General features: G+C 34.4%; 2 protein-coding genes and 1 long non-coding RNA gene across 6 annotated transcripts; 1 reads left to right on the top strand and 2 right to left on the bottom strand.

The window, feature by feature from the left end:
* Positions 1-2,322: 2,322 nt before the first annotated feature.
* Positions 2,323-4,476, top strand: LOC137745728 (uncharacterized). The gene is made up of 4 exons (XM_068485730.1): positions 2,323-2,655; positions 3,181-3,326; positions 3,949-4,067; positions 4,156-4,476. Exons 1-4 carry the CDS (start codon positions 2,441-2,443, stop codon positions 4,210-4,212), a joined length of 537 nt encoding a protein of 178 aa, XP_068341831.1. The 5' UTR covers positions 2,323-2,440; the 3' UTR covers positions 4,213-4,476.
* A 2,515-nt stretch (positions 4,477-6,991) lies between these two features.
* LOC137744275 ((-)-germacrene D synthase-like) lies at positions 6,992-10,012 on the bottom strand. Its single transcript, XM_068484131.1, has 7 exons — positions 9,881-10,012; positions 9,145-9,406; positions 8,642-9,023; positions 8,331-8,549; positions 8,098-8,236; positions 7,664-7,909; positions 6,992-7,354 (listed from the first exon to the last, which is right to left on the bottom strand). Exons 1-7 carry the CDS (start codon positions 10,010-10,012, stop codon positions 7,061-7,063), a joined length of 1,674 nt encoding a protein of 557 aa, XP_068340232.1. The 3' UTR covers positions 6,992-7,060.
* A 5,634-nt stretch (positions 10,013-15,646) lies between these two features.
* On the bottom strand, positions 15,647-18,978 carry LOC137745947 (uncharacterized). Of its 4 annotated transcripts, XR_011069754.1 has the most exons (9): positions 18,836-18,978; positions 18,503-18,685; positions 17,557-17,803; positions 17,418-17,466; positions 17,220-17,296; positions 16,866-16,933; positions 16,127-16,177; positions 15,938-16,043; positions 15,648-15,853 (listed from the first exon to the last, which is right to left on the bottom strand). It is a non-coding gene; the product is annotated as an uncharacterized lncRNA (long non-coding RNA). The 4 variants fall into 4 exon arrangements; XR_011069753.1 differs by having other exon boundaries at positions 15,647-15,853; positions 17,418-17,803; XR_011069755.1 differs by having other exon boundaries at positions 15,647-15,853; positions 17,220-17,466; positions 18,503-18,682.
* Between the last annotated feature and the right edge of the window lie 1,779 nt (positions 18,979-20,757).

Raw genomic sequence — 20,757 nt, 5'->3', positions numbered from 1 at the left:
ATTTAAAATTTAAAATTTATATAGAATAATAATTAATAAACAATATATACATATTCATTATATCTATTGCATTTTATAGTAAGTTTTTTTTAGTAGTTTAAAAAATTAAAATCATCAAAATAGCATTTTTCTTGCCGTGTCAAAACAGGTTACCCGCGTGTCACTCTCGTGTAAACCTGTTAAGGACCCATTATTAACGGGTTATTATCGTATGACCCAATAATGACCCGATTAGTTATCGTGTTGATCCGAAACCCGTTATTTTCGTGTCATTTACGTGTCATGTTAACGAATCGTATAATAAATTGCCAAGTCTATGTGAGATTGGTTTGGTGGCCAGACGGCATAAAGAAAAGGAAGAGGAAGAGACATATAGTCACTTGGGTTTAGTTAGGTTATGGGCATTTGGACCTTCGATTTAGTTAAATTTGGTCGGCCTTGCGAGGGATTAGTATTAGATGGGCTATGTTTATTGAATATTTAAAAACATAAAAATTAAATTATCACCTCCTCCTTTTAATGTAGATAATATTATTTGTTTAAAAGAAAAACGTAAAAATTAAATTAGTTCAGTTCTATCGTGCTAGTTTTTTCAAGTTGAGAACCTGAATTGAAACCAGTCTGAACTGGCTCAATTCAATTCTTGTCAAAAGTTTATTTTTTTGGTCAACAAACTCAAATTTTCTTTTTTCGATTTTTTTTTTTGTCATGGTCCAATGCTTTCTCGGTTCTATGTTTCTCATGCCCATCCCTAAAAACTAAATGGTGTCAAACGGTCTAACACCTAAAAATGCCATATGGGCCTAAGCCGTTCTTGGGCCGCGCCACTAAACAAGCGGCTCAACAAACTTTAATTATTTTATATTATCAGAAAAAATTATTTGAATCTAGTTTAAAGCCTAATATCACAATTATTTAGTCTTATTAGCTCCCATATTTAATTATGTATTAGTTTAAATGGGATAGTCATCATAATGATCCCACGTCATGGGCTGTGCTTGGCCATGATGAATTGGGGCGAGGCCAGCCTATTACCTTAGGACCAACCTGGTTATTCATTACTAATCATGTCGTGCAATGCTTTATTTAAATGAGTTTGAGTCATGCCTATTTTAATAAGGCATGGTCATTGACATCGTTCATTGTTGCGGTTTCCCTTTCCATTCTTACTATCTCACAAACATACTATTTCATTCACCATCCGTAATTTTCTGTTTTACAATGAGAAAGAGGGGTTCCAGTTGTGTGTGGACGATTTCTATTGGGATCCTATGAGTTTAATTAATCATTTATGATTTATGAGTATTAAAGTTTCCTCCTGTATAACGAGTCTGTATTATCTTCCTGGTTTCTCAACTTATATGTGATTGTATGGGACAAAAATGGATCTTGTAAAGAAGTCGTTGATGTCCTCAGAAAATGGATGCTTTGGTGGTAATTACTTATGTTCTAACTTCAAATCATATTGGTCCTTTAACCAGCAACTACCAATAGTTATGCTAAAATATGACTTCGAAGCTACTTAGTACTACGGTTTAGTGATATTCTTATTTACTAATAAGTGAGAGATTTTAGATTCGATTCTCGCCAAATGCGAATTTGAACCACATTATTGCTAGCACATTGTGAGGCTAAGCTCACCCCTCCTCCCTTTTAGTGTAGATAATATTGTTTGTTAAAAAAAAAAAATATGACTTTGAAATAGAAATAGGGTGGTGTTAACCACACACTTATTTTTATTTTTTACACTATCTCAATTTTAGACCATCAGATCAAATGAATTGATGAGGATTAAGGGATAAAAATTTATGGAAGGTAACAGCCATTAGATTATGTCTACAACTAGATATATAACGCTGTTATCGTTTTACATTTGAAACTACAGAGATAGAACACCTTGATCCAAAAGACCGAAATTACAAATGTTTTGACAAGTAGATAACAGCTTTCCTGCCCTTGGAACTTATTCAACCTAAAACACCAATTCAATTTTAGTTCGAATAAAAAATGTTGGGAAAATTACAAGAAAATTGACTTGCTTTTTGCTTTGTTATTCTGTACGAAATGATCATGCCCAATTCACTAATTCGGGATATAATAAAATTATATTCTTCTAAAAAGATTGTAGACAATTAGGTTGAAACACGAGTATATCGCTCTCCTTGAGGAGATTAAAGTTCACTGCGGTTTAACAAAGTCCATGAACAAATGCAGCAGCATATCCCATGACTTATTCCTTCCAGAATACAATAGCCTAACAAAATTGTTTTGTACTCAAACCTATCTACACAAAAGGAAGAGTCCAAAGCTCGACCGCACAAACACTCTTCTTTGGTCAGTAAGTAAAAAGGGAAAAGATGAAGGAATGGAGAGAATAATTGTTGTAGAAGAAATTAGGTAGTGGGATAAAACTAAAAGAAAACAAAGGATGATGTAGAAAATGATGAGGGTATGGAGCATGGTGTGTTCGTCGAACCAGAATCGGAGCATGGAGGCTCACTCACTCCTCAAGCGGCAGGGCTTCGACGTCGCGTCGTACGGCACCGGAGCCCACGTCAAGCTCCCTGGTCCCTCCCTCAGAGAACCCAATGTTTACGACTTTGGCACACCTTACAAGCAGATGTTCGACGATCTCCGGCGAAAAGACCCCGAACTGTATCCTCCTCCTCTAAACTTGTTCTTCTCTCGATTTTGTTCAATTGGGGTTTTCAAATTATGTATCTTTCTTGTTTCAATTGGGTTTTTCGAATTCTGGGTTTTGGGGAATATGATATTTTGGTGATGAAATAGATTCGTATAAATATCCAGAAAATAGTACGAACAAAAAGTTTTGGTAGGAGCAAATTGGTTAACAGGAAAGAAAAAGAAGGACTTTAAGACTGTTGATATATGCAACTGAGATTGTAGGTTCAAAGCTTCAATATTTGGAAATTAAGTGGGCAGTCTGATAGATTTTGTGTATGAACTTACCCTTGAGGCTTTTAAGAGTAAATTCGATATTTGTGGTTCGAGGTGTTTAGCGAAGAGTATAGAATAGTTGATGACGAAGACTATTGATTGGTAGCTCTGTGTAGCAATGCTCGAGTATTGTGGGATGTATGAACTGGAATTTATGTGCGTACTTTACGTTATGAACTGTGTTGTTTTTTATGCAAAGTGTAACCTTGACGATAAGTACAGGTACAAGCGTAATGGCATCTTGCCTATGCTTAAAAGAAACTTGGGAGTCAAACTGGCACCTCAGCGATGGCAGGACAATGCTGCCGACGGTTCCTTTGATGTGGTGTTAACATTCGAAGAAAAGGTTTTTGACATGGTTATTGAAGGTTGGTTTTAACTCCCTTCTCCTAGTTTTGGCTTGTATCTTCTAGATTTTAATAGTCCATAGTCATTCGATAATCAATTAATCAAATGCTCTTCTTTGTGTTGGTAGTGTTGTTTCTTGGCAATCTCTTTCTGTTGAGCTGTTGGAATATGACTTGCTGGTAGAGTTTGAGCTCTTAAGTTATAGGTATGCAATTTCTTTCAGCTTAACGTAATCATTGGAGATGGTAACAAACAACGATTGATATTTGAAATGGATTCTTTTTCCATTTGGGAAATGTAAGAAAGTAAGAAAGTAAGAAACCTTGAGTTTATAGGTTCCTAGGATTATTAGAACTTATACATACAACAGAGATGCTGGTTCTAGGAACTTGTGGTTAATGAATCTCAAGGAAAAGATAAAGTTTAAACCTCAAGAGAGTTTTTGATTTAAAAAAAAAAAAAAAAAAAAAAAACATACTAGATGGTTGAAAGTTTCTGTTTAGTTGATCGTTTAGTTTGGCACCATCTACTTTTGTTCATCTTTTAGTTTTATGAAAACTAAAAGAAGATTTGTGCAGTTAATCTGTAACTTGAAGATACCATCCTTGTTTGCTTGTCTGACCCGTGTGCAACAATGTATAGATCTCAACAACCGGGACCATGCTCTTAGGAAATGTGTGCTGATAATCAACTTGGAGGTGAAAGATAACCACGAGGAGGCGGCTGTAGGAGCTCGTCTTGCTTTAGATCTTTGCCAAGAGGTCTGTATTTATGGTTGCGTCGACACCCCATAATCTGTAATGCAAAACAGTAATGCTGACGGGTACATTATCGTTAATTGTTTTCCAGATTGAAGCAACCGATTCGTGGGAGGAATCAATTGATGATATTGTATCTGGTTTTTAGAAACAGCAGCGACGGAAGTTAATGTATAGCATCTCATTTTATTGAAACTGTAATAATAGTCTGTTAGGGAGATTTCGAAAAACCAAGACCCGGTGTTGCTGATAACTTATGTGCACCGACTGTTCTCCCCAAATGTAATTCTTGCTTAAGCACCAGTTTCGATAATATCTTGATTAGAGCGACTCTCCTACCGTACATTAACAATATTAACAATATTGTACTACTTTCAAGTTTGATGAATGCAAGTTTGATGAATGCATCTAATTAGACTACTTTCAAGTACATTAATAATATTGTACTAATGAATCCTAGCTATTCACTCTAAAATATTTCTATTAAAGTAGTTTGTCATACTAATTAATATTTAAGATAAAGTTTATAAATATTTTTCTTCTAAAAATAAAATATATTTAGTAATTCACTTTTATTTGTTAAGAAAATTAAATTAATAGCACATCTAGTATTATACCTTTTTGGTCATTTCACACAGTCACAGCTGTTTTACAAAAAAGTTTACCAAACACTATCATACTGCTTTTTTTTCTTCCAAAAGCACTTTTACAAAAAAGTTTACCAAACACTTTGCTGCTTTATTTCACAGCCGCTTATTCTCACAGCACAGCCGCTTATTCTCACAGCAGCTTTTTTTCAAAGCACAGCAATACCAAACCAGGCAGAAGAAAGGTTCTGCCTTCTCCTTTGGTTAGCACTCACCCATCAAAGTTGTATTTACTATTTATCATATTAGCTTTAATCTTTGTGTGAAGAAGAAATTAATCACTATATTTCATTCTTTATTTGTTTTTTGGAAAATTTTATTTGAACCTAGATAATTTTTTTCTACACCCAACTTATTATTTACACCTGTATAGTTTTTAATGAAATTATCAATATCTCTTTAAACCCAATTTTACTACCTAAACTACCCTCACAAGCCTAATATAATATGTAAATTTATTTTTACATCCATTTTAAAAATAAAAATCCAAAATCAGTGTTCTACAACTTGTTTTCCACAACTTGTCTTGTTGATTGAGAGTGTAATGTCCATACATATATGGAGTCGTGTTTGATGAATTGGTCAAACAAGCAATCTAGAATCGGGAAGTTATGTGAGCAAACAAGATTAGATGAAGTAATTAATTCATATGTTATGGTGTTTGTGCTTATTTGAGATTGAAATGTTAAACCAATATGCTTATTTCTCTTACAACAGAAATTGAGTTGGTTTTAATCCTTGTGTGCTTTATCTGAATTGCATTCCCATTGTTTTTATCCCATTGCTGCTTCATAAACAAATGCAGTAGCGTATTTCAAATGCTTTAATCTCAAGTTTTTACCTTGGTTTTAAGATTAGGTGTATTGGGTGGTGGAATTGTAATATGTAAATCCATATTCTTAGGCATCACTTGGGTTTTAGCCACAGTAATTCAAATCTGCATGAATTATAAGACCCAAAATCATTTTATACATACACATACACTAGTAATAATAATTAACTTAGGCCCTCAGTTGTCATTGGAACCAGCAGTAAGTTTATTGATAAATTTTAGTTTGATTTCTGATTTCATCTTGTATTTGATAGTAATTATACAATAGGGGTAAAATTGACAATTCACGTTTTTAATTTTAGTTGGGTGTAGAATGAGGTTATATGGGTTCAAATAAAATTTCCCTATGTTTTTTTTGGTGTGTGAGAACTATTGGGTGTATTGGGCCTTTGGGTTGTGAAATTGCCAAAAACTTTGTAAACACTCTCATTTGGTTGTAGTGGATTATTGGTGAGCTCCTACTGCTCCGATGACATAGTTACACTACTGTTGAGGGATCTCGTTAAATCTTAGTGTTATTTCTATTTTGTTCGTGCATTTCATTTGTTATATTTTCAGTGGGTTACCATGAGTTGGTTTCCAATTGATTTGGTGCTATCCTAGCACAACAATGTCTACCACAATTTTCGCATATGTCTCCTCTCCAATCCTCAATGAGCCCTTCTCTACACATTCCGTCAATCCTGCCTTATCGCTTCAGCTTCAGCTGTAACACTCGAGCAGCACCAAAAACCACCTGCACCCCCACTGCCAATTCACTTAAAGAAAGAAAGACCAATTCAGTTTTCATGGATTTGGGAAATATTCGCAGCAGAAGAAACATAAATATATAAAATGTGCAGCGATGTTTAAGTATGTGTAATGGGGAGATTTACATGTATACAAAATGTTCAAAACTACATAAACAGAACGACTTTCGAGATGTGAAGCTCGAAGGCTCGAAGGCTCGAAGAGTTCGTACACAAACCGGCATCAGACACCAGTGATCTCAGTGACGTTCTTTAGCATTATCTTGGCCTTCATGGCTTGAATCTTTCTTTTACTACTTTCTTTACATTTCAATTTATGTAGTTTAGCCAATCGACCTAGATTTTGCTTTTGGGAAAATTTATAATCTTCACTCCATTGTGAAATGATTACATCTTGTTCCCTGTTTTAGTTACTATTGTGCTTTCATTTACTTTTTAGGCAAGCATGTGCGGAGTTCCACTAAATATTAAGGCACACAAAATAAATAAAAATAAAAATAAAAACTTAAATACACCACCATCCCACTTGGGGCACAATGATTTGGTTTATGTTTTATTGTGCTATTTGAGATGAATAATTAGTATATGTTTTATTCCCAACTGCATAGTTGTTTTATTGATAGAATCATAATATGGAAAGCAAGGGCACAACCCAAATTACATTTTTACAGTCTTAACGGATAGTAGCTCCTTATTTTTTTGTAGGCAACTTGGGCACTGGAGATTATACTTTCAAAAGAAACATCACAATAAGTAGATATTTTAGGCTTATAAAGCTACAGGTTCTACTAGTGTAGAAATTATAAGATCTTTTACCACACCCTTAGCATTAGTGTATCCATCTTCATGCTTGTACACAACATCCATGACCCGAGCAAAATTGAGAAAACGAATTAGCAGGGGCATGGGGACAGCAGTAGGGTGGAGGCACGCTTCGTTTATGTCCTTCCATGCATTATTCACTTGTCCTTGAAGTTCGGTTATCGCTTCTTCTTCTGTGGCCCCATATTTCTTCATGTAACAGTTCACAACACCGATAAAATGTTCTTTCTCTTGCTCAAACTAGTGCATGAGGAGTAGGATAAAAAGGACCATTAATTAGTATAAGTATTAATGCAATCATAATAGTTGTGCTTGTCAAGATTTTAGTTAAGGGGCCAGTAGTCCACTACTAATAGGTCAAGCAGTGATACTATTCTAACTTAACCACTTGCTAGCCCAATAGGTATAGGGTTTTGTCACAAAAGCATTTGGTGCAATTAGAAGTGGAACTACTTAGATGAGTTAAATTCTATTCTGTTAAGTTTTTTGTGTGAGACATTTTACAATCGACAATACTTATTCGTACTATTTATATAAACGATTTAGTACCTTGTGTTCCGCTATGTCATCCATGAGTCTGAGAATTGTTGACGTAGCCTTCACTACTGGAGGGGAAGTTAATAACCAATCAAAGGAGTCTATTGTAGCTTCTTCCATTCCAACAAAGGATGTGGTTATTAGCAACAGGCAGCCACCGGTCACGAGTGATACAGACATGTATTCATCCAGTGATGGCATGTGCTTCTGGCGGAACAATTTGGCTTCATCGAAGTAGCCTCTAACTACTTTTTTCATCTGACACATACCAGATCATGAGATTATAATAATTCTTAATCATTTCTACTGTTAATTCATATTGATATACAAAGATTATACAAAAAGAATCAATTGTTTCTATACATATTGTAAAGTATTTGCAGCACGTTTTTCTGGCCTTGTAACAACTTTAGACTCGATACTAAGCAAATATTGAGGAATAGTACCACTTCTCTTGCATGGTGGATGCGATATAATTTCCCATCGTGCGCAAGCTTTTCATGAATTTCAGTATATACGTCCAACAACGCCCGATAGCAGACTTTCATATACTCTGGTAGTTGATCTATGGCTGAGACATCCCACCTGATCAAGTAATACATAAATCAATTGTGCATAATTAGGTTAGTTTTTCCTTTTTAATCGGATGGTGATGTAAGGTTAGATGATATATTCATACGACTTAATAGCTTCAGTAAAGAGCTCCAGTTGTTCATTTGTGCCATATTCATAAATGTCATCGATAAGGGATATTATAGCAGTAACTTTGCTTGATGTCCTCCTAGCAAAGGAATATTGAGGCTGAAAGTCGACTGTCAAACCCCAGCAGAAGTAGACCTCAACCAGTCTGTCTCTTGCAAAAGGTAGGTTGTTTGGCACGTCCAAGTCCTTCCACCACCTAAGCTACAAAAATAATTATTTAGTAGCTAGAGGTGGGGAATTCAACTCTTTAGTAAGTGATGTATATGGATGAATAAGGAATTAATTTACCTTGTGATTTCGCTTAGTTCTTTCTGATGGACTCGTTGCAGTCGGTTGAAATCCAACTTGGCGAACTTTAGGAGAGTTTCATTCGGTGATTCTCTTAGTTCCTGGTAGACTGACAAGTAATACCTTGCTTCAACCCTTGGTAAACCCTTTCGAAGCGGCTGATTTAGGGCGTGGGTTACTGCTTTTGCAAGTGGGGTGGGGGGGCTTAAACGGAATGTCGCCGATTCGAGATTAGTCGTGGAGAAGGTTAGTGCTTCATCTAGTATCTCCTCTCCATGTATCCTAAGGTGTGTGGCTTCATACAAGCTTAGTAGTCCTACAACATCATCAACGAGTGATCCCTTGAAATTTCCATTACCGTCCTTGAACTTGTTGAATAAGTCTGCAAGACCAACAAAATGGAAAATTCAGAACCTCAAGAAACATTTAGATTATATACATACATACATACATACATATATATATATATATATATGACCAGACCACCATCCGAGATTACTTACCGCATGAAACGTTATAACCTTGTTGTCTAAGCAATCGAAAACGAAGAGCAGCCGTGCACAGGCCATCCAAATCATAAGAGCTCTCGTGAATTTTCTGTAAAATTTCTTCAATTTCATTTCCAAAATGGTAGGACACACCTAAGCGCTGAATGTCATCAATCAAGTTCAGCTTTTGGGAAACATTTTCAAGTGATGTCATTAGCATTCTTCTCACTTCTTCCTTCAATTCTTGTACATGTTGTTCAAGTTCAGCATCCACTTCCTGCACAGGATCACATTTTGATTTAAGAAAAAAGAAAACGCATAACCTTTATGATATGTTTGAATTTGGAGGTTTCTAAGTACCAAAAGATATAGATTACAATTAATATAAGATGATTATAAGTCTGGTAACACATGAGAAAATGCATAACCTTTATAATGTCAATTTCTAAATTGTAAACATTGAGAAAAGAGAGGCACCGAGGTTGAAATAGTTATTGCGTGGTAGTTTTCATGACTTTAAGAACTTGTTTTTCCCAAAAACAAAAAAAAAATAGTGTGAATTTAACTTTGGTAGTTAGATTCGCAACATGTTTGCCACATTAAGGAAGGGAAGGTTGAATCAGTAGCATTTTAAATGATTATAGTACTCTTTGGTTTTTTTCCTCTTTGTTTAAAATTACGGATTTAATTTTCATAATAATATAGTGTTCAAAATATATAATAGTTTATTGTAGTAAGAAAGAAGTCTTACCAAAGAATCATAGGACAGAAAATGGTCACCCCAAATGCTGGGAGAAAAAATGGCTGAAGGCTTAGGCCGATGAACATCAAAAGTGTCATTTGGGTTTGAAGATTGAGATCGTGGAACTTCCACAGAAGACATATTTCAAAGATTTCAAATCTGAAGCGAACTAGCCAAGTGTTATTGCTTTTGTATCAAGTGCTGGTGAGTTCAGGAGCTCATAAGCTTTGCTATTTATAGTATCGCTGACTAGCTACCGCGCCCACTGGAAACAAAATATATCTACAGAAATTTTAGAGGTGTGATATCCACACATCCCATTTTACTTCTCACACACCCTTCTAATTTTCAACCGTCGGATCGGATGAATTAAAGAAGATCAACGGATAAAAATTAACAAGAGGTGTAGGAGAAGTAATTTGGGATTATCGGTTAACCGGTTGGTTTGATGAGCAGTTCCTATAATTCTTGGACATCAGTTAACCAAACCAACCCGTGGTTACTTTTGTTTGTTTTAATCAAAATAGATGGTGGTGTTTTTATGGCCCTGTTTTAAGTGTCTAATTAATGGATATCATTTTTAACCAAAAAAAAAAAAAAACAATCAGAGTAGAGATAAGATTCCCATTTCCTTTCACTGACTCACACTCAACTCTCAGACCGTCGAAACCCTACCGTTGTCTTCCCCATCTCTTCAGTAGATCGTCCTTCATCGTTTAACATATAATAATCAAAAGACTTCTGCTTTTGGGTTCAGTTTCATCTGCTTTTGAATTTTTTTTTTTACAATGGTACCATTTGTTTCTGCTTTTGGGTTTGATTTCACCTGCGTTTTATTCTTTCATCTGCTTTTGTGATTTTTTTACAGTGGTCCCATTTGTTTCCTCTTTTGGGTTTGATTTCTTATGCATTTCTTTTCTTTCATTTGCTTTGGTAGTTTTTTTTTTTTGGGTAAATTACATTTTACCCTCTCAGATTTGGGGTCAATTTCAATTCCTTACAACATCTTTAAAAAATTTCAATTTCATACATTTACTTATCCTTTTATTTCAATTTCATACATCCGTTAAAAAATCTGTTAAGTTAATAGTTAAGTGATGACGTGGCCAATATGAGGTCCTCATTTGTGATGACGTGGCTGCCATATTTGTGCCACTTGGCTAAACACTTAATAAAAAATTATAAATATTAAAATAATTATAAAATTAAAATATAAAAAATAAAAAATAAAAATAAAAATAAACTAGAAACCCAGAATCTTCCCCGCCGAGCACCCTTCCATCCCCTCTAACCCCCCCCCCCTCGGCTCCACCCCTCCATCCTCTCCATTCGAGCACCCTCTTCTCCCATCCCTCATCATCCACCCTTTGCCCACCCAAGCCACCCTTCTCCGAGCCACTCCTCTCTCTTCACCTCCCCGACCCACCTTCTCCCTCTCCTCCACTCTCTTCACCTCCCCTCCCTTCTCTCTCCCCAAATCAACCCTTTCCTTCTATCCTCCACTCCCTTCTCTGCTCCACGATTTGCATCCTATCAAATCCGATGGCGATGGAAGTTCTTCATCCTTCCCGTCACCGAGAAGGTGAAGAACGAAGGTGAGAAGGGAGAGATTGCTACAGGGCATGGCAACCTGGCTGGACAACGATGGCGGGCTTGGGTTGGGCCTTCTAGGCCTGGGAGTGGTGGTGGGAGGTGAGGTAAATGGAGAGTAGGAAGAGGGTGATTAGAGAGAGAGAGAGTGTGTGTGTGTGTGCACGAGCGCGCGCTGATTTAGGGTGGGGAAGACAAAGGGGGGAGGGGGTTTCTAGGTTTCAATTTTTTTTTTTTTAATATTTTTAATTTTTTATTAAGTGTTTAGCTACGTGACACAAACATGGCAGCCATATCAGCACAAATGGGGACCTCATATTTGCCACGTCATGACTTAACGGTTAACTTAACAAATTTTCTAACAAATGTATGAAATTGAAATAAAATGATAAGTAAACGTATGAATTTGAAATGTTTTAAGATGTTGTAAGGAATTGAAATTGACTCTAAATCTGAGGGGGTAAAATGTAATTTATCTTTTTTTTTTTTTGTTTTAAATTGACCCATTTGTTTGATTAGTTGGCTAGATTCGTTGACAATGATTACTGTATTTGATTAATCATTAAAAGTTGACCGTGTTGTATTTGATTAATCACTAATACTTGTTAGTGTTTGGGCAATCAGTTAACATTGGGCTGAAAAATATTAAAAGCCCAAGCATGCAAGGGCTTTTTGGATTTGGGTTAGTTGAAGCGCAGGCCCAAGACAGAATTAAATATTATTTCTTGGCAGCTAATAGACAGCAAGTCTATGATTGAAGTGATAAGGGACAAATGGCAGCTCATCCTCGGTTAATATTATCTTTTAATAATTGTACATAACTCCCTTATCAAACTCACTCTAACTAACTTTTGGATATCGGAAAGGCAAATAATTTCCTACAGTACTTGTTAATTAACTGATTGATTTAGTGTCAACCACAGATATCAGTTTCAACCAGAGACTGGGTTTTTTAATAATTGTACATACCTCCCATATCAAACTCATTATGACAATCCTCATCATTGACTTTTGGATACCTTCTTTGAAATGAAGTTTCATGCTTCAACAAATTTGTTAATGTGTCAGTATCACCAATTATTTTAACAGTTCAAATTTGTATTAATTGTTAGCTTAACCGGTGGACGCAATATAAACCATTAAAATAAGGAATAAACACAAATATAAAAAGTATGAGTCGTATCTCAAGAAACATGTGATATCATATCAACCTTTTTCCATACATCATCTTCCAATCGACTTATATGGGCCTATGGCATAAAGCTACGTCTTTCATTTTTTGTGTGTAATTCGCGTCTAATGAGGACCGACTCCTGGTGCTCTTGGGAAACTTAAAAGGAATTGAAGAAGTAGACCAATCAACTTAACGTTGTTTACGAGTGGCTCAGAGAATTCGCGATTGCAGATGATGGACGGTTTGAAGATTCTGCCACGCATGGGGCCTCCGCGTACGAAGAGCGGGTAAGAAAACGATGGGTTGAAACTTGTACCTGCGGGCCTATGGCGTAAAGCTGCATCTTTCATTCTTTTGTGTGTAACTTGTGTCTTTTTAGGATCTGACTCCTGCCGCGTGTTATGTACCTGTTGGCAGGTGCCAGGTACCATCAGCTATCAACGTTAGAGTACTGTATTATTTAATAATTTCTTCTCCGAATACTAAAGCAAGGACGAAGATGACGGAACCGTAGAAAGAAAAAATGTAAGAGAAAGGAAGAGAGAGAGGTCGAGGTTTGTAACGTGTGGGTGACGAAAGGAAGAAGTTGCAACGTGTGGGTGAGGAGTTGGTTTGACATTTTATTGTTTTCTTTATTAAAACTAGAAGAAAATTTTGAAATGTCGAACTTGTACATATTTTTCAATTTATCATATAAACTAAAATTTTAAGTAATTTATCATACTAACTTTCTGAAATTATCAATTTGTCATCTCACCTAACTCCGTTAAGTTTTCTAAAAAATAAGTTATGTACGAGGCACATGACTTGTATTCAAGGTTATTTCTATCATTTAAGATCTTTTTACAAGTTCTTTATTTTTCTTTAGCAAAACTCTTAAATTTTGGGTTCGAAGGTATTCATGCGGATCGTTGTGTTCGAGTATATGCATCTACATTTCCATTTGTAGCACCAAACAGCAACTCGTTTCTTATATTACAGAGCCCATATAAAATTTTATTTCATGATATGCTAAACTGAACAATTTAGAATTGTTTTAATCGAATGCAACATAATAGAAGGAAGTGAGATGTTAAAATGGTAGAAAAAAAAACTCTAAATACAAGTCATGTGCGAGGCATATGACTTATTTTGGATGGAAAACTTAATAGAGTTAGGGTGAGATGACAAATTAATGATTTCGGAAAGTTGGTATGACAAATTGCTTAAACTTTTAGTTTATATGATAAATTAAAAAATGGGTACAAGTTCATATGACATTTTCAAAAAATTTCCTTTAAAACTAAAAAAGTAAGAGATTTAACGAAGTTAAACTTATGTTAATTCTTACGTAAATCCATAGCGTGGGTAACTGACAATTAGGTGCCAATGCAAGTCCTCCAAGCTGGAGGTTGTAGGTTTGCTTTGGCGCTGGTGTCCGATGATGAAAGTAACCAATCTCCAAAAATTAACAAAAACAATTTCAGTCAATAAAGAAAGAAAATTTAGAACAATAATCCAACCAATCATTTGCTTCAATTTGAATTTTGAATTTGAACAACTAGAGGTGGGCACAGTCTAATTCAATCCGGTCCATTTTTTAATCCAAAATCAAAGAACACCAGTTCAGTTAACCTTAGGTTCAATTTTACTTAAATCTATTAATGAAACTAAGCAATGCAATTTCGGTTTAGTTTGACCGGTTATTCATTGTAAACCGAATTATATATAAGCTTTTTTATTAACATTCTACATTAAAATTTGATGTTAGATAACTTATTCCCTACAACCAAGCCAAATGTAGAAGATGTATACCACTGATGCATGTAAAGAGCATTGTTATGTATCATCGATGCAACACAGTATGTTACACAGCGTATAATTTGCCTTTTTGATTAATTGAAAACGGGACGAAAAACGGAAGTGCAGAAGGAAGGAGGAGAAAAAAGACAGGGCCAGGCAGGGTTGGGTGGGGTGTGAGGATATTGAGGGAAAGTGTGTGGCTATATTATGATAAATTTTAATTGTAAAAGTAATTGTGTGATGTACTGTGTACTCAATAATATGTAGGATGTTAATATAAAAAACTTTTATATACACTAACCTTTATGCACGGCTTATGAAGTTCTTTTTTTTTTTGACATTTGGTCACGCATTAAGACATTCTTATAATTATCTTTAATTTGTAACCTACATTATGAAAGGTATCAAATTAACAAACCAAGAAATCAAAAATGTCTTTATGCGTGAAGTCAAACGTTAACCGGAGATACAGAAGCAAATCAAATTAATTTATATAGGTCACAAATGCTATTCATTATGTAAAATTAAATTATTGCCCCTATCATTTGTGTCCATTCTTGATTTGTTAAAATCCACCTTAAATTTTCGTCGTATTCCTACATAAACCACAAAAAAAAAAAAAAAAAAAAAAAAAAAAAAAAAAGAACACAACAATTTTTTGAGAAAAGAAAAGATAACATGAGGAAACAATATATACAATAACAGTAACTTGCATATTAATATTAGTGCAAAGAATATTGTTTGATAAAAAATAAATAAATAAATCATATTATTGCTGGCCTATTATGAGGCTAATCTCACTCATCCCCTTTAACGTAGATAATATTGTTTGTTCAAAATAAAATATGACTTTGAAATAGAAATAGGGTGGTGTTAACCATACGCCTCTTTTTGTCTTTTACAAACTCTTTCAATTTTTGACCGTCGGATTAAATGAATTGATGAGGATTAAGGGATAAAAGTTAATGGAAGGTAACATCCATTAGATTATGTCTACAACTACACATATAACGCAGTTATCGTTTTACACTAGAAAATTTTGTTCGCGTGTTGCTGCGGGAATTTTGTGAAATTTTTTATGTTTAAAGGTATAAACACATCAACTTATATCACATCAATTGAATTACTGCAACAACATATTGACACACTTAATATGACAAATCTATAAACTATTCGACAACATGAAATCCAGCAATCTGTAAAGATGAGAAATGAACATAGAAATCCTACCTCATACATATTAAAACAATTAACAAATTCTTAGTAAATGATCACAAAAGAGGTATAAAAAAGTAAATTTCTTAATTTAAAAAATGAGAGATATAAAGAAAATGTTGTAAGTTCTTAGTCCTCAGTGTAACAAAAATAGTGAAATCGTTTTAACATAACTTGGATTGATTTCGGTCACCAACATTAATAAAACCAGTGACTTCAACCTGTGCCAACAAACGACCAAATTAGATGCAAGCCAACCAACTTCGAATTTAACCAAATAAAAAAAAAATTACAATTAAACTAACCTTTTCTTCCCATATGAAGTAGTAGTTGTTCCCTGTTTTGCCTTTGTGAACAGTACATTCTTCTATAGTCATACCGAAGCCAAGAAAAGGGGTACATATTCCTAACCTGCCAAACAACTTCTAAAGTCATACCGAAGCAAGGAAAGGGGTACATATTCCTAACCTGCCAAAAGGGCCAATAAATTATACCTTTTTTTTTAAGAGCTTGTATCCTTTTATCTATATCTTGAGCTGGAATCGCTGATCCACAACCAAAAAGGGTGTAAATACACCAACAAAACAACTTTTAACAGCAAGACTAAGAATAAAATTACTGTATTTTAACATCTCACATGCAACATGAAAATCATACACATCTTTTATATAATTAACTACAACCACTTACTATTTCTTAATTTTGAATCCACTAACTCTAGAAGTTAAACAAAAAATCAACACAATTAAACCCACATTCCAATTCAACCAAAATTCAACAAATTCACCCCAAATTAGATCAACAGAAAGAGAAACATGGGAAAACCCAAATGCAATAGGAGGGAGGGAGGGAGGGAGGGAGGGAGGGAGGGAGGGAGGGAGAGAGAGAGAGAGAGAGAATGCGCTTCTGTTATGAAATTTTGAATGATTACCCAATCTAATCAGATGTTAAGACTACAGTAGTGATTAGTGCGGGAAAAACTTTTCCTATGAGTGGATTATAAATTTCTTATAAGTCCTAATTATCAGTTAACCCCAAACTAAGTGAGATAACGTACAGATAGAAAGACACATCACTGACATTAACTTATTTTTGTTTATTGATGAATATAAACCGAATTTTTCAGTGAAACAATTTGATTGAGAAAAATAATAAAATAAAATAATTAAGTAACAATACTTAAAGCCCGATCAACATTCAAGTAAAAAGTGAGAGAAAGACCAAGAGTCCAACCTTAAAAGTTCGCTTGAAATTCTGTAACTTCGTACAGTACCTTCGTAATTGTATCACCCATAAAACTACTGAAATAAAACCAACAAATGTGAAGTCAAAATATATATACAATCTGATATTCTTGCTCAAGAGTGTAGAAGATATAAGCCTACTGTGAAACTAAAAAATTGAAATCTACAAACATCAAGGTGCAATTGTATGCCATTAAAAAGTGTAATCAAAGCATACAATCTCATTCAGCTCGAATTTACGTATCAATACGTGGATTGGGTCAGAATCAAAATTCAAAACCCATTAATAAAATCCAATATTTTACTTCAACACAATCATAGATTAAGATTAAAACATTATTACCTACTAAGAAATCCCAATAATCAAATCCTTCTTGTCACTTGGAAGAGCCGATTGGAACCAATTGGGGTGAAGTTCTCCTTGTTATTCAATCACAAAACCAAAATTCAAAGTTGAAAGCATTTATAAAAGACATATACAAAATATTACAATTTAAAAAGAAAAAATGGTAAGAGTAAAAAAAAAGAGCAGCATGCGTACGGAGGAGAGGAGCAATGAGCATGGACAATCTTCGCCACATTTCAATGAACTGGAAAATGATATCATAGACGGTAATTCCATAAGTATTTTAATCGTAAGATTTTAATTGATTTCAAGTAGTATACATCCAAGAGCTTACTGGATTCTGAGTTATATACTGAGCTCTATTGAGTCCTCTTGCCATCCAAGAATGTGAGTTCATTGGCGAAACCACATGGATCATTCCACAGATAAATGCTAAAGGAAATAGCTTTATAATCAAGTAGTAAGTGGTTTAAGTCTATTCTAATATATAAATGTGAAGAAAGATAGATTGATAGACAGATAAAAAGCAAGTTATGCAGTCTGTAGAGGGTGCCCAGTTCTTGGTCTCTCCAACTTCAAACCTTGTCCCACATCAAAAACAATGAGATCATTGTCAACAGAAAGTACAATCCGAATGTTGGACACAAACTACTCAAACTCGAGCAGCTATGACCAAATGATGATAATTGTATGAGAAAAAAAAAAAAAAAAAATCCCAATAACAACAAGAAGCAACACTTCACATAAAATTTGAATTGAAAACTGTATTCAAAATTCCCCTCCTTATTTTATGACATAAAATGAGATACACTGCTATTAGAAACAAGACTTCACATTTGCTATTATAAACCCACCATAAGATACACTGCTATTACAAGGAACACTTCACACAGAGTGCACAACGAAAAATAAGATCATAAATACTTATGATAAGGAAAACTCAAATGAGGAGGGGAATTATAAACTGCAGAATACAGAGTGCACAACCTATCTGCAGAATACAGAGTATGTATTGAAAGAAGAAGGAAGTGAATGAGAAAGGGATGAGTTTAAGAAAAATTGATAAGATTTGGAATCACAAAAGATATATGGAAGTAGTACTCTACAAAAAGCTTATGATAATTAGTTAATTGGAATATTTTAGAGCTGTGATTTGCTACATGGGAAAGGGATGAGTTTAAGAAAAGTTGATTAGATTTGGAATCACAAACACTTCGGAGGGATTTTATGATAGTTCTCTTAAAACCAAAAGACAGTATTAGGGTTTCTTAGTTTCTTACCCAAATCCACCAATTTGAATCAAATCTCTGTAGCCGAACTTCAAATCCTTCTCAAATCGCCTCCACGAACATGATTTTTGGAAGATTGGAAACGCATAGAGAGGCAGGCCCTGTATTTTTTACACTTTGAAACGCAATCCATCTTGTCCTATTGACCCTTCACAGACTTCTCCGAGTAACCTGCTGAGAGAAACAATACCCATTATACATTTTTTTAGATGGATTTTAGAGAGAGGAAAAAGATTAGCATTTAAGGACACACGAAAACTAATTTTATGCTGAGATTTGCATAGGAGAAGCGAAAGAAGAAGATAGAGAAGGGGTGGTCGATACCTTAGCCGGCGTTTGAAAGCGACGGAAGGCGTTCGAGTGCGACGGAAGCAGAGATTTGAGAGAGAGATAAGTGAACACAAAAGGAAAAATTTAGAAGTTGTAGTCGAAGTAGAGGTTTAGAGAAGAAGCGATGAGCGACCTGATTTTTTGATGAGAGAGCGGAATGAAGTATAAGAGTCGAGACACAGAAGGTGAAGCGATGAGAGACGCGTGGCCAGCAAGGGTAAATCCGCCACTTCGCTGTATAGAAACGGAAAAAATTAGAATGCCAAGGAGCAATTGGAGGGCAATTTCAGCACTTTACTGTTAATGAACAGTAACAGAGTGTTTGGATTTTAGTGTATATAAACTAGGAAATGATGCCCGCACGTTGCTGCGAAATAAGAAAGTTCATAGGTAATAACGATTAAAAAAATTATTAAAAATAGATTGAGCATAATTTGTAAGTTGTTCAGTTTTGGCTAATGTTATATTAATTTATACAGACAAATGTATTGAGAAATAAAGAGTAAGTGAAATTGGATACATACATGGAATGAGAATTTGAATAATGTCTAACAAAAGATTAGTTTGTTGCAATTTAGTACAACAAAGATGGAAATTGGTGTCTTATGCAATAAAATATATTTAGTGATAGCGTTATATAAGAGTTACAAAAGTATTGCAAATCATGCTATGATTAAATAGCAATTTATTTGCCAATTTTATAATTTTTAAAACAAAATTAAATGGCGCTTTAAGACGGATCAGATTTTGTAAATTGGTAAACTTAATTTTCATTATCTAGAGTACGAATAATCATTTCCATCTTTTCTCTTCAGAGGAATTAACTATTATCAATTTATATAGATACTTTCTTCTTCTAACTTATTGTGAATACATGGCTTATTATTGTTTGTCTAGTGAAAGATTTAAGGCCAATATTGAAAAGTATAAACAGACATCCTTCCACTAAAGATAAATTCTGCCCATATTTTGTAAATATGTGAAAGAACATATTAGATTAAAATATGTGGAGAGGGTATATCTCTAGTGCAAATGTCTGCTTTTATACTTTTATCTCTAGTGAAAAGAAGCTAGTTTATATATATATATATTAGTAATAGCTAATTCGTCTAAGAGAAAGCCTAGTAAAAATTGTAATTAAATGTAGAACGTCAATAAAACAAAGTTAACAAAGTATTAATTAATTTTACATACCTTCGAATATTTGTGTCTTCATTGCTTGAAAATGTATTTGTCAACGTTGTAAATCCCTTGCTAAATTAGCTTTTTCTTTTCTTTTTTTGTCCTAAAATTGTAAAATAAAGTGTTAAAAAAAAGGTTGTATGGCAGTTAATAAATAATATATAATAATTAGTTGAGATGGATGGAAAAATGGAGTCATACGTAGGATGAAAGAGCAAAAACTAAATTTGAATATAAGAAATAAAAAAACAATTTGTAATTCATTATCATGCATTGTTATTTATTTTATGCTAAACATAAAAGATAAAGTCTATTAGTAAGAGTGAAGCTAGTGTTTTGGAATGGGTGTTCCAGCTCGGTTTAGTGACTATGTTGCCTTTGCTATTCCTATTATCACTGATAAGATTCCATCCAATTTTGAGAAAACCATTAAGAGTGAAGAAAATGAGAAGTGGTACAATGCCATGGGTGGCGAGATGAATTCTCTCTTGAAGAACAAGACTTGGGAATTAGCTACTGCCTAAGGGTAAGAAAGTTATCGGTTGCAAATGGGTGTATGCTACGAAGAAAGTTGTTGATGAGAAAAACAATGTGAGATTCAAAGCAAGATTAGTAGCTAAAGGGTATGCACAAAAAAAGGCATTGACTACAATGAAATCTTTTCTCCGGTTGTGAAGCACTCCTCAATTTGTATTATATTGTTGCACAATATGATCTTGAAATTATGCAAATTG

Source organism: Pyrus communis, chromosome 9, assembly GCF_963583255.1.
Source record: "Pyrus communis chromosome 9, drPyrComm1.1, whole genome shotgun sequence".
NCBI lineage: Eukaryota > Viridiplantae > Streptophyta > Magnoliopsida > Rosales > Rosaceae > Pyrus > Pyrus communis.
This window is presented reverse-complemented; position numbering and strand designations above follow the sequence as displayed.